This window comes from Saimiri boliviensis, chromosome 15 (assembly GCF_048565385.1).
Source record: "Saimiri boliviensis isolate mSaiBol1 chromosome 15, mSaiBol1.pri, whole genome shotgun sequence".
NCBI classification, from domain to species: Eukaryota; Metazoa; Chordata; class Mammalia; order Primates; family Cebidae; genus Saimiri; species Saimiri boliviensis.
In genome coordinates this window covers 9983203-9997122 of record NC_133463.1, presented here as the reverse complement: position 1 = coordinate 9997122, position 13920 = coordinate 9983203, and the positions used below count along the sequence as shown (strand labels likewise).

Here is a 13920-nt window from a genome sequence, read left to right as displayed (position 1 = left end):
GGATACATCGATGATAGATGTAAAGTAAGCAGACGATGGCCACAGATGGAAAGGTGGACGGATTACAGATGGCCAGGAAGGAACACGTTTCGAGGGCTTGCTATAGTGCCAGGCACAAGGCTAAGAGATTTCGTGCATTACTTCATTTGATTCTCTCCAGAACCTTATGAATGGCATATTACCTCTGTGCCTATTTTTCAAACGGGGAAACTGAGGCCTCAGGCAATGTAAGCAGCTTGCCACTTAGCAATCCTTTGCAGATCCAGGAAGCGGGAAAGTGTCTTAATGGACAGTCCCAGCCTCCACCGTGTGCCCTCGGCCCCCTCCTTGTGGAGAAGATATTCGAAGCCGTGGTGTCACGGGTAGAGCGTCCCTCATGCCTCCCTCGCCACCGCACTCCCGGCACGCTGACATTACACCCGCCCCGACACCTCCTCTCACACTTCGAACACCCTCAGGACACCCTGGACAGCGCGCTCGAGGCAGGGGGGGGTCTTCGACTCAGGAGCCCTTGAGGAGCTGGATAAACATGGATCCTCTCCCACAGTGGCTGAAAAGCGCGCAGACCCGGAACCTGAGGGTTTACCTGCTTCTACGCTTGGCCAAGGGTCTCTCTAACTGGAAAGGTGAAAACTCTGTCCCGAGATTTTAAGATTCCCAGAAAGTTTCAATCGTTCAGTTCCCGTAACCATTAACTGAGCACCTACTGCGCACCTCGAAGCTGTTAGATGCTGCAGCAAGGAACTGGGAGTCAAGCGTGGGGACAGGAGGCTGGATAAACGAGGCCATTCCGGACGGCTGTGCTTGGTGCCCACGGGGACCCGCGAGGGGGCCCAGGGAGAAGGCGGGAAAGCGGCAGGTTCACTGGCCCGCTGGGTCTCTAGCACATTCCAGAAGTCTAAGCCAGTCCATCCGTCCTACCAAACGCCTCAACCTCGCTTCCTCCCTCCTGGAGCCCGAACCCCAAGGTGCAATTTCGTGACTTTTTGCAGAGAAACTTGATCCTATGTCACTCTCCCCAAACTTCCTAACTGCCTCGGGCTTCTCACCTGGCCGTAAGGGGAGCCACCGACTCCCCTCTCCCGTGGCCCCCACCCTCGGCGGGGGAGCGGCGCGCGGCGGCGGCGGCGGCGGCGCGGGGCTGGCGTAGGGCCTGCGTCAGCTGCAGCCCGCAGGCGATTGGAGCGCGCGCGCCTCCTTCGGTTTGGGGCTAATTATAAAGTGGCTCCAGACGCGGTGAAGCCCCGGGACGGCTAGGCAGGCGCTCAGAGCCCCGCAGCCTGGCCAGCGACCCCGCGGGGACGCTGAGGACCGCGCCGGTGAGGCCCGCGCCCGCCAGCGCAGCCGGGCCCGCTTCTCCCCGACGCCCGCCCTTCTCACACTTGCCTTCTTCTCTTTCCTCCAGAGTCCGGTCTGGAACCCGGGTTTGCCCGTCGGCTTGCTCCGTCCGGACGGCGTCAGCGTGAGTGAATTTGCCCGAAGCTTGTCTTTGCTGCGCGGGTTTGGGGACGTCCGCACGCCCTCTTTTCCTCCACGTTTCATGGCATGGGCACCTGAACCGCATTCCCTGGTTCTTCTTTGTGACCCCAGTCAGTGTCCTGCCTCCCCCGGCGCCCGCTCTCTTGCCCTTGACCTGCGGCGTTCTCTTCAGAATCTTGCTTTGGGCAGCGGACGCCCAATAAAACAGCCGGGTGCCGCAGGCAGCCTCGTGTTGGGGGTGACCGCGCCATCCCGGGAGCCCCGAGGCGATCTCAGTCGTCCCGGGGTCCCCCTAAAAGCTGTCGGCCGGGAGGGCGGGGCCCCAGAAAGGAGCCTTCCCCGGGGCTTTTGCTCGACGATCCCCTCCTGAGGCTGCCGCGGCGAGGGTCCTGCAGAGGGACCCGTTTTGCGCGCAGGCAGATTCCAAGCGCGCGTCCTTCTCTCCTCGCAGTCCATGGCGCGGTTCCTGACACTTTGCGCTTGGCTGCTGCTGCTCGGCCCCGGGCTCCTGGCGACCGTGCGGGCGGAATGCAGCCAGGACTGCGCGACGTGCAGCTACCGCCTGGTGCGCCCCGCCGACATCAACTTCCTGGTGAGTGTTGCGCGCGGCCAGTGTTGCGCACCGTGCGGGACCGAGTCTCCGCGGCAGTCCGCGGACAACCACAGGCCCACCGCGCGGCACGTACGGTGGTTCTCGCCGGGTCGGAGCCGCAGTGGCGCGAGCTCGCGGTGACCTGGGTATCTCAGCTGTTCCTGTGACGCTGACTGAAGTCCTGCCCTGGCTCTCAGCTTCGGGGACCCGCGACTCTCTGGGGACTGGTAAGGGTGGCGGTGTAGCCGCACAAGCCAAGTTTGTTTTAACCCTGGGAATCCGGGAACCCCGAGGAGTGCTCTGTTCAGCACCTCGGATAGCACTGGCTTTTCTCCTGGGCTGTCAGAAGGCAGATGCTGTCACCCCCAATTCCTAACACATCCCAGCTAACCACCCCTCCACATGCAGCCGTGTTCCCATCCTTCCCGCAAATAATGTAATTTTTTGTTAGCCACATTTCGGCGCCTTTCTTTGGATTTATGTTCCCCAGTTCTCTTAACCTCGGGTCCCTCATTCCCTACTCTCAGCTGTAAATAGAAGAGAGCAAAGCAATGGGAAAGGGATCGGGGAGAGGAAGGCGAAATAACAGTAGACAGGGAAGAGTGTATAACTGTCTCACAAGCCAGTGATGCTGTAATTCAACTTGTTTCCACTGCCCCTTTGTAATACTAACTAAAACAACAGTTTAATTTGGCTATGAGAAGGGAACTAGAGAAGTGGCCAGTGTCCAATGGGTGACAACAGTCCAAAGATACACTACACTACAGGGGGTAGGGGAAAGAAAAAGCTGAGGACCAAATAACTTTCATTCTGATCATGGTTCCCCATGGGCTCTCGAATCACCTCTGGTGCTCTACTGAGTCTGAATCTCCAACCTTGAGATTCAGGTAGCTTCACTTAAACCAACTCTCCTGACTATTCCTTTGCATTGTTTTTGAAATTTGTTGAAATTTTGTGATGACTTTAAAAACTCATAGAGAATAATGTATTAATCAAAGCTGCTTTAGGCTCCACGTGGAATTGAGGAAATTTTACTTTATGTAGGTGTTTGAAAGGGGGCGAACACTAAGAAACAGATTCTAAACATTTGCAGTATATATTCAGGTTAAATGTTTGTTTGTTTGTTTGTTCGACCTGTGGTAACTTGGCATTAAAGAGAAGACACATAAGAAGGTTGTATATTTAAACTATGAGAAAAAAATGTTCCATTTTCAATAGAGGAATCAATTCCCTTCATCCATCTTTCTTCTTTCTCCTGTAGTCATGAGCTTTTAAGCCATGCCTAAAAATTGAGCCAGTGCTACAAATTTAAGGATAGATCTTGTGGGTAAAGGACTTTAGACACAAAAGGAGGAAGAGAAACCCAAAACATGCCATATAGAAGACCCCACTTTTGGACTTGTGCCCAGCCACGCATATTTTGAGCTTTGCCTGCTCAACATGTGGGGGGCTCAGCCCCCTCCCCTAGCTTTCTCTGCCATCTGAATAAAGGTTATATGGCTTCTAGTTTAATTTTTCAAATTGCATGGTCTGGCCCCAAAGTAGTATCATATTTACTTAAATTATGTGAGTTAGTGAATTAATATGACTGACATTTAACAACACCTATTCAAATGGTTTTTTCATATTTAGTCTGCTTGATTCACCAAGCTCCCAAAATGCTATTAATCTTCCTTTTGCATTGTTGAGGAACTTGTAGCACCTAGCTCTTCCCTGGGTAGCACCTCATGTCTTGACTTCTCTCTCTCTTACCCTCATCTCATCATGTAACAGGATTGTAGGGGAGGACAAGAGGGAGGCTGCTCTTTCCAGAATTTTCCTCACTGCTTTTTATGCTCTTGTTATCACTTATTACTATTATCATTACTTTAATCCAGATGATGGAATGGTACACATAGAATTAGCAACTTGAAAAAATAGATAATAAGCAACCATCAATAAAAATAGTTTCATAAGAAGGCATTTTGCATAATAACTGATTTGGGTTGGAGCCTACATTTAGGGTTGTTATTGTCTCAGTGACAAAAGGTTTACTTAGTGATGGTCTCACTAGAATTACAGCAGTTCTGGGATTTGGGCTCTGATGCAAGACATATAAGAAATGAGGTTGCCTAGCCACAAATATATAGTGATATCAATATAACAAGTACTTATTGAGCTTCCACCATGTGAAAGACACTTATGCTTGGTACTGTGGTGGATGCAGAGATGAACAGGCATCCTATACCCAATGTTCAAATAGAATTTCCCATCTAATGTGATCTTGGCCATACCACAAAAAGTGTAATAAATACCACAAAACATGCATACATGGCTGGAGGAGCCATCAATTAAATCAATGCCTTAGTATCAGTACATTATTCTGATATTTGTTACTATTTGGTTTTGAAGGAATCTCACATCACATACATTTAAAAGTCTTTTGGTATTAGTATGCAAAATATTAAACATTAATTTTTAGCAACGAGATCCCTTAGATACAATTTTAGAATGGAAATATTATTGCCCTTTGAACAACCTAAACTTTTAATGATATTTTATTTTGTTCATTATGTGTCAGGAATAAAATAGGACATTTTAATTATTAATAGATCATCTTTTGATTTTTATATAGTCATATATTTGATTTTCTCAGACACAAAGCTTAAATACTCATTAAGAGCTGGCTAAATATATGCCCTCAAGATTTTGTTGCACTAATAAAATGCTTTCTTTCATTGTGAAAATAATATGCGTATTTAACATCACTTAATATACCAGTATATTTTTAAATACCAAGAAAGAGCCTGGCCTTTCTGTCTAAGTTAAAAGTCTGTAACCTGGGCTCTAGATTTCAGAGAGGTATGAAAGAAACCTTGAAATGCTAACAAAAAATCACGCATATTTTGTAAATGTTCAGATATTACTGCTCTCTTTATTGTACCCAAGTGATCTGTTAAATAGAAAAAAAAATCTTAAGATCATTCAAATGTATAGACTTACCATGATTTTGAATTTAATATTTGTATAAGAAAAAGGAAAGAATGTATGCTGATGATTCCTATTTTATCAAATACAATGATTTACGTTGAAAAATACTTTTGCTGTACAACAGTGACTAAATGTGAAGAAAATAAATGAATAATTTGTGCATTTGCATTTGTACAATTTTATATCTGATCTCATTGTTATAGACATTTTGTTCAAGATAATAAAATCTGTTATATCCAGCATGGAAAAAAAGGCAAAAACAGACGATCTGTACTTTCAACAAATTAATGTATCAGAAAAATGCAAATAATTCATAAGATTTAAATTGAGTTTTTAGGATGCCTTTCTTTATAAATTTATTTTTAAATTGTTGTTTTTCTTTGAAGATTGAAAGTACTTGCAGGAATATTGTATACCATTTTAGGTAAAATATTAACACAAGAAAGTAAATGACCCATATGTTATTAATATTGATTTTATTTGTAAGACAAGAAGATAAAAGGAATGTTGAGGAAATGTCCCTTATTAGGTAAATAAAAATGTCTCCCTTTTGGTTAGAAAATTCTCAAACAAAATGATATCAACAGTGGAAAATTATCCAGTGAAATTAGACTGTGAAAGCAGCCTATCTAAGTTAAAACTAGGCAGAATTTTTTTTTAAATCTTTTAAAATTTCAATGGTTTTAAATCCAAAGGCAGATTCCTAACAGGATTCAGTTAGCTCCTCTCACTTTCGCCTTTCTGATTTTTATTTGTCTCATTTGCTTGCTCAGCCTGATGAAAAGTCGTGATAAGAAACTGGAGATGACCTTATTATAATAAGGGAGTTATGATGTCAAAGCAAGCCTATTTTGGTCCACAAAAAGTGCCTTTACTTAATGAAATCGGAGAAGCTTCTTTTTCTCATGACGTCAAATTGTTTTCCCAGGCTTGTGTCATGGAATGTGAAGGAAAACTGCCTTCTCTGAAAATCTGGGAAACTTGCAAGGAGTTCCTGCAGCTGTCCAAGCCGGAGCTTCCTCAGGATGGCACCAGCACCCTCAGAGAAAGCAGCAAACCGGAGGAGAGCCATCTGCTAGCCAAAAGATATGGGGGCTTCATGAAAAGGTATGGGGGCTTCATGAAGAAAATGAATGAGCTTTATCCCATGGAGCCAGAAGAAGGGGCCAATGGAAGTGAGATCCTCGCCAAGCGGTACGGGGGCTTCATGAAGAAGGATGCGGAGGAGGACGACTCGCTGGCCAGTTCCTCTGACCTGTTAAAAGAGCTTCTGGAAACGGGGGACAACCGAGAACGTAGCTACCACCAGGACGGCAGCGATAATGAGGAAGACGTGAGCAAGAGATACGGGGGCTTCATGAGAGGCATAAAGAGAAGCCCTCAACTGGAAGAGGAAGCCAAAGAGCTGCAGAAGCGGTATGGGGGCTTCATGAGAAGAGTGGGCCGCCCAGAGTGGTGGATGGACTACCAGAAACGGTATGGAGGCTTCCTGAAGCGCTTCGCCGAGGCTCTGCCTGCCGACGAAGAAGACGGGAGTTACTCCAAAGAAGTTCCCGAGATGGAAAAAAGATATGGAGGATTTATGAGATTTTAATGCCCTTTCCCACCAGTGGCCCCAGGCCCCAGCAAGCCTCCCTCCACCCTCCAGTGAGAAACTGTTGATGGTGTTCTATTGCCATGTGTTGCTTGCCTTGTAGAGTTGACCTCATTGTCTGGATAGCTATATAACCTGAAAACTGCCGTTTCAGGTTCTGTGCTCTTTTTGAAGTCTTTAAGCAAAGTATTGGTCTATTGCAGCTATCTCATGTTCATGCTAAAATAGTTTTTGTAATCTTGTCTCTTATTTTTGACAAACATCAATAAATGCTTACTTGGATATAGAGATAATAAACCTATTACCCCAAGTGCATAATATCCTTGTAAGTCTCTCTTTCTCTAAGGTCCTCATTGACCTTTGGGTTTCCACATCAATCCTAGACTGAGGGACAGTAGAACCATCTGCTTTTAACATAATAATCATTGTCCTTCTCTTTCAGCCAAGGCCACAAAGACTTTTTTTTTTTATTCCTCATATACGAAATTTTAGATGAGTAAACACGCGGGAGCAAAATAAAACGTATTTTCACTCCTCGTTTCTGGAAATCAGATACATGAAGAAAAACCAAAGCCTAATAAAGGAGCCGGCTATGCCCTCATTAAACACACACACACACACACCACTTGCATTTACATCAGATGTATATGTCTCCTTTCTTCAGTAAAGTATTTTAGAAGTTAGTAAGAAATTAAAGATAATTTAGCCGAATTTTACACATGAAGAAAGGGAAGCCAAGAAAGGTTGTGTAGTTGGCCCAAGGATGTCCAGCTGTTGAAGGATAAAACTAGGATTAAAACCCCAAACTTTTTGTGCCCAGTCAGGATCCTTGCCACTGCAGTTCCTTATCTCCTATCCAGGTTGCTTGTAAGAATTGTAAGAACGTGGAACTACATCTTGGTCACCACTATACACCTCTGCACGATGACCGTAGGAGATTCTCCAGTATTGGATGAATGGAGATATGAATGATGATTGAATGGATTTGGTGACCAGATAATGAGGAGAGATATTGTGAGTGTTTAGTAAGGTAAATCTCCAAAACACAAGGTGCTTATGACTACTTCTTATTAATGAAACCACATTCAGATATAAGAAATGAAACTTTTCTTCATTTTTCTAATTGAAACAACATGCAGCTCAACCCCTATTTACAAAATTATTTTCCAGGACCCCCACCAACCTTTCTCCTGTGTTTCTCAAAACACTGGAATTTAGCAACTCAGTAAAAGTGGGGGATGAGTCCCTGGTCTGCAGTCACCAAGTTTGCTGCCAAGATGCTCACTGTGCTAGCACGCGTGCCCCATTTGATGAGGCAGCTGCACTGTGCTTGGCAGTGTACCCTCTATGTACAGCCTTGCCAGGGCCCCCCAGGACATCCACATGTTAGGAGAACCATCTCCCGGATTAGCGCAAGGAACCACAGGTCCCCACATTCACAGAACCCCAACACCATCAACCTTCCTGATTTTGGGTAAACTGATCTTTTCTTTCAGGCAAAGCCCTAGAGGAAAAAAGATAATACAGTGATTATTGATAAGATAATACCATTATTATCTCACAATAATACAACATGTATACTTACATATCTCATACAATATGATTGAAAAAATAATGCAAGTTCACCATCAGACAAATACATTTTTTAAAGCAAGCATAGTTCTTCTATTTATTTTACTTTATTTTTAAAGAGATGAGGGCTCACTTTGTTGCCCAGGCTGGAGTGCAGTAGCTAGTCACTCAAACAATCCTCCTGCCTCAACCTCCTGAGTAGGTGGAACCACAGGTATGCGCCATTCCACCCAGGGTTTTTGTTTGTTTGTTTGTTTGTTTTTTTGTTTTTTTTTTGTTTTTTTTTTTTTTTTAGCGATAGGGTCTTCTTATTTTGCCCAGGCTGGTCTTAAATTCCTGGTCTCAAGCGATCCTCCCGCCTCAGCCTCCCTAAATGCTGGGATTACAGGCATGAGCCATAGGTGCCTGGCTAAGCATAGATTTTTTTTATCTAGGAGGCTTTCTTCTCTTTTGGGGAAGCGAGCTAAGACACTCATGGTAGTTAACAGAGAGTTGCCTGCTGCTCCATTTCACCCCACTGTCACCTCTGCCAAGGGCCACATAATGCTTGGGATAGGACAGCGTCACACACTTGCAATTCCTCATCTGTCTCATGTCTGGTGTAGAATCGAGAACCTAGAGGATGCTTCAAAAATGCCTAGGGAAGGAAGGAACAAAGGAGAGGGGCCATGACATGAGGAAAGGGGGAAGGGACAATGGGAGATGCGGAGGTGATGCCAAGGCCGTGAGCACGCCCCGGGCATCCCAGGACGCAGGACCACCTTCCCAGATGTCCTCACCTGGAAGTACCACAAAACGTGACTCGAGGGGGCTGAGTAGGCCTCACTCACTCTCCGAATTTCTCCTGAGCCTTCTGGCCTTCAATCTGAAATTCCATCATTAGAGGTTTGCTTTCCTACTCTTAAAAGGGCTTTGTTGTTTGATATTTTTTAAGTATTTCCTATTTAAATTCGGAGGGTCCCAGGCCCCCTGGGTTGCTATTGTTTAAGGGCGGCTAGCCGGACTCTGACTGTGGCACTCAGTGGGTACTCAGAGCACACGTCTGAGTTCTGAAAACACGAGACCGACTAGGGTGAGGACTAACCTAGGACTACGATTTAGGGGTGAGATGAACCCAAAGCCACCGCTGACTTGAGAGGGTCTCAGAGGAAACCACGTGGAGCAAGAAGGATGACCCACAACCTGCAGAGGGCGCCGCTGCTCCGTTCCGTGCTCTCCCGGGGCCGGGCTCGTTCCCACGCCCTCGGGCCTCCCACCGCCACCTCCAAGCCTGCGCCCCGCTCTGGGCTCCCTCTGAGGGTCATTGGCGAGCTCCGGGGCCAGGCTGCCTGCATGGCAGTCCCAGCTAGCTGTGTGAACTGCAGCTCTCCCTGCCTTGGTTTCTCCTCTGTGCCTCACTCAGTTGTGATAAGTGAAATGTCTTTAGGAGGTAGAGTCCTTAAGCCGGGGCCAGCGCTCCCCTAACGCCACACACACCCATCTCACTTCACCCTGAGTCTTTCCGAGATAGATACATCCATGAGCCTCCGTCCTGGTCACCAGGCAGGGGGCCGCTTTCCTGACAGCTGTATCCCACGAGGTGGAAACTGCTTGCAAAGCCCCCTCATACTCATCGTCACTTTTTCAGTTGTCTGTTACAAACCTGTAACATCTGTGTCATCAAAGAGTTATCCACATGTCATTATGCATTTATCCAAACCCATAGAAGGTCCAACACCAAGAGCAAACCCTACTGTAAACTATGGCCTCTGGGTGATAACGATGTGTCAGTGCAGGCTCATCAACCATAACAGCTGGACCATTCTGGCAGGGCCTGTTGATCATGTGAGAGGCTGTGCATGTGCTGGGACAGGAAGCATATAGAAAATCTCTGTACCTGCCACTCAATTTTGCTGTGAACGTAAAGCTGGTGTTAGAGAGAGAGAGAGAGAAAGACAGACAGACACACAGAGAGACAGAGAGACAGAGAGAGAGAGAGAGAGAGAGAGAAAGTTATCCAAAAATAAAAGGCATGAAGACTCTGAGCCTTGAGCTACAGATTTCTTAGGAAAAGATAGGGGAGGGTTGTAAAGCTTTGAACATTTTTATTTTCCTTCTTTTCCTGAAATGTACAGAAGCACCCCCTTGTAGATCAATTCATTCATTCCACAAATGAATGAAGCCAGCTCCTGAATATTTGCTGGAAGAGGCTCTAGATGGAGGGAAGATCCAGTGCAATGCCTCAGAATGGAGACGTGGTGGATTAGTCGAGACGGAAAAAGACGTGAAGCCTGGGACGAGGGCTTGTGGTTTTATTCTCCATATGATGGAAAACGATTCAAGGCTGAGAGCAGGAGAGTGGCGGGATATACTGACATATTTAAACCTCACTGTCTCCCACAAAGAACAAGTTTTCTCCTCGTTCTCCTGAGGGAGGAATGTACTACTTATCTGCCATCATTCTGCATCCATCAAAACATCTGGGTTTACCTAAAATTATATACAACTTTCAGTGTTTTCTAAAAAGAATGAAATGAATATATTTTCTTGATCAATTCCTAGGCCAAAAACCAGAACTCACAGTACTCGCCAATAGCTTTGAGAATGAAGAATACAAACAAAACAAAACATGCAGTTGTATCATTGGCCAGGCACGTGTGTCTCTGCAGGGAGTGCGAAATTCGCGTGTGAGAGGAGCTGGGCAACGTGAGGAGACACTCATCCACGTCTCGTGCTTACCCTTCTTCTCTTAGCTTTTTTTTTATCAGGTATAACATAAACACAGAGAGTTCCACACATCATGAGGGGAATTCTCACTGGATTGCTACGAAGGCAACATTCCAATGAACCACCCTCCAGGACAAGAGAGTATCACCAACAGCTCAGAAACTCCACGCATGGCCCCTCCAGGTAACTACTCTTTCCTTCTCCCCTAGGTGACCACCCTCAGGACTTTGAAAACCATGGATCAGTTCACCTGTTTTTAAATTTTATATACATGGAAACACAATTCCACCTGCCCCCCGCCACTCATCTATTTGACACGCTGTCTGATTTTCGAGATTCATCCATGGTGTTGCATATCGAAGTGGTTCATTATTTTTATTGCCACAGAGTATTCAGTTGTATGAAAATATGTCAGTTCCATTTCATTACTAGTTGACATCTGAATGGTTTGCAGGTTTTGGCTATTGCAAATAATGCTACTATAACTGTGGACGCTGTCTTCTGCCATCTTGTTTTCATTTTGTTGATGTTGGCAATATTTCCACGTCAACATGTGAGTCTACCTGATTCTCTAACTACAGCATGGAATTGTGTCATATATATGCTTTGGGTTTTTTGTTTTTGTTTTTTTTTTAACAACGCCACTAGTAGTTGACGTTTTCACATTACAAACAGTGCCTCAGTAAACATCCTCCTCTGTGTCTCTTAGCACACACAACACATTTTTCCTGAGTACTTAACTGAGAGCAGACTTGCCAGATCATAAAGTATACATGTATTCAACTGTCATTTATGGCGCCTGACAGGTTTAAAGTGTTTGTACTAGGCCGGGTCCAGTGGCTCTCAGCTGTAATCCCAGCGCTTTAGGAGGCCAAAGCAGGTGGATCACCTGAGGTCAGGTATTCAAGCAAGGGGAAAACTCCATAGACTTTTGATCAGAATTTTAAAACTACTAAAATAAAATGTTTCACTCTGCATCAGCCAAGCACTACCAATCAGCTGCTCTAAAAAGCTACTCTCTGGTTTACCCTGTTATAAGTGACTTCCAGAGGTCCACGTCCGCACTCCTCCCTGCTTGGATTCTCTCTCTTTATCATCGCTTTCCTCATAACAGCTCTCATACAACACTCCTTTTTGTTTGGCGGTTTGTTGGATTTTTGGCGGTCACAGCACTTAGTTTACTTTGTAACTATTTCTTAATTCACGTCTCAACAAGTAGAAAGCCCCAGGCAAGTAGGAACTAGGTCTATTTTGCTTGTCATAGGCATTCAAGAAGTATCATTATGAGCCCTCGTTCCCATCCAAACTCATAGCGAAGATATGTAAATTGTTTTAATTTAAAAGACATAATTACGCCTAGAGATGATGAACTGATGTGCAGCCAAGAAACGGAACAGGCAAGCACCACACTAAGTTCGAGCTGAATGGAGGGCTTGGGGGCTCCTGGACTCTGAGGTTGGTGCCTGTCTGATGGGGGCGGGCTTCTTTTCTTCTTCATGATAGCTGAGACCAAGTGGCAAGGTGTAAGAGACAGGCCCACTGACAACGACTTCAGATAGACACAGGCCTCTTGCACGTATTGAAAGAGGCTTCAAGAGTAAGAAGATGCAGTTGATGAACAAGATCTGGCCAAAGCCACTTGCCAGCTTAACCACTAGATTTGCAATATTATATACGTAATTATGGGGATGTAACCCTGAAACTCCGATGTAAAATATATTTCTGAACCAAAAGTGCAAAACTACGGAACAGGTCAAAGTGAGGAAGGGAGAGAGAAACAAATATTCCTATTTGGCTCTTGCTTTTAATATTATTTTCCTTATGCAATCGTGTTACTATTTCCTTATGCAACAGTAACACGATTGCATAAGGAAAATATTAAAAACAAGAGCCAAAAATGCAATAATGACTTCACTCCTGATGAAATGCAAATATTAAAGCAATCTGATCAGAAAGTTAAAAACAAGTGTTTCAATATTTTCAGAGATAAAGACAAGAAGGCCATTCATTAAGAAGGAGCAAGAAATCATAAAATTAAAATGTGTTAGCAATAAATTATGTCTATAGTCATTGGGAAAAAGTCTGTTTAAACAGAATTTGTTCTAGATTAGACACAAAGACTGAATTCATTAATAAAAAGGTACTCATGAGAAATTAACCCACAATAAAAAAAAAAAGTAGCCCTTGAAGAACATGAGGATATTTACAGTAAAAAAGATGAATAATCGCCATTATTCGCAATGATGGAGAGAAGTCGAAATCCTTACACACTGCTAGAAAGAAAACAGTTTGGCAATTCCTCAATAACTTAAATATAAAGTTACCATAAAACCCAGAAATTTCATTTTAAAATATATACCAATGAGAATTGAAAAGAGACATCCACACAAAACTGTTCATGGTAATATTATTCATGATAGCCACAAAATGAAAACAACCCAAATATCTATCAACTGATAAATGGATAAATAAAACATAGTATATCCATATAATAAAATATTATTTGACAATAAAAGGAAATTAAATACTGATACATGCTACAGCATGAATGAACCTTGAAACAACATACTAAGTAAAATAAGACACAAAAGTCACATATTGTATGACATAATTCCATTTATAGCAAATATCCAGAATAGATAAATGCATAGAGACAGCAAGCAGATTAGTGACTGTCAGTGGCTCAGAGAAAGGGGGAATGGAATGTCACTACTCATGGTTATGATGTGTCTTTTGGGGTGATCAAGATGTTCTGAAGCCAGGTACAGTAACTGATTCCTGTAATCCCAGCACTTTGGCAGTCCAAAACAGGAGGATCACTTAAGGCCAGGAGTTCAAGACCAGCCACTGCAACATAGGGAGACCCCATCTCTACAAAAAATTTTAAAACTAGCCAGCCGTGATGGTGTGCATTGCTAGTCCTGGCTGCTCAGGAGCCTGAGGCAAGAGGATTGCTTAAGCCCAGGAAGTCAAGGCTGCAATGAGCTATGATTGTCCCGCTGCACTC

At 44.5% G+C, this 13920-nt stretch overlaps 1 protein-coding gene across 1 annotated transcript; it reads left to right on the top strand.

Annotated features, from left to right (window-relative positions):
- The first annotated feature begins 1200 nt into the window (after nucleotides 1–1200).
- PENK (proenkephalin) lies at nucleotides 1201–6950 on the top strand. Its single transcript, XM_003935508.4, has 4 exons — nucleotides 1201–1319; nucleotides 1406–1462; nucleotides 1931–2071; nucleotides 5970–6950. Exons 3-4 carry the CDS (start codon nucleotides 1934–1936, stop codon nucleotides 6633–6635), a joined length of 804 nt encoding a protein of 267 aa, XP_003935557.1. The 5' UTR covers nucleotides 1201–1319; nucleotides 1406–1462; nucleotides 1931–1933; the 3' UTR covers nucleotides 6636–6950.
- The last annotated feature ends 6970 nt before the right edge of the window (nucleotides 6951–13920 follow it).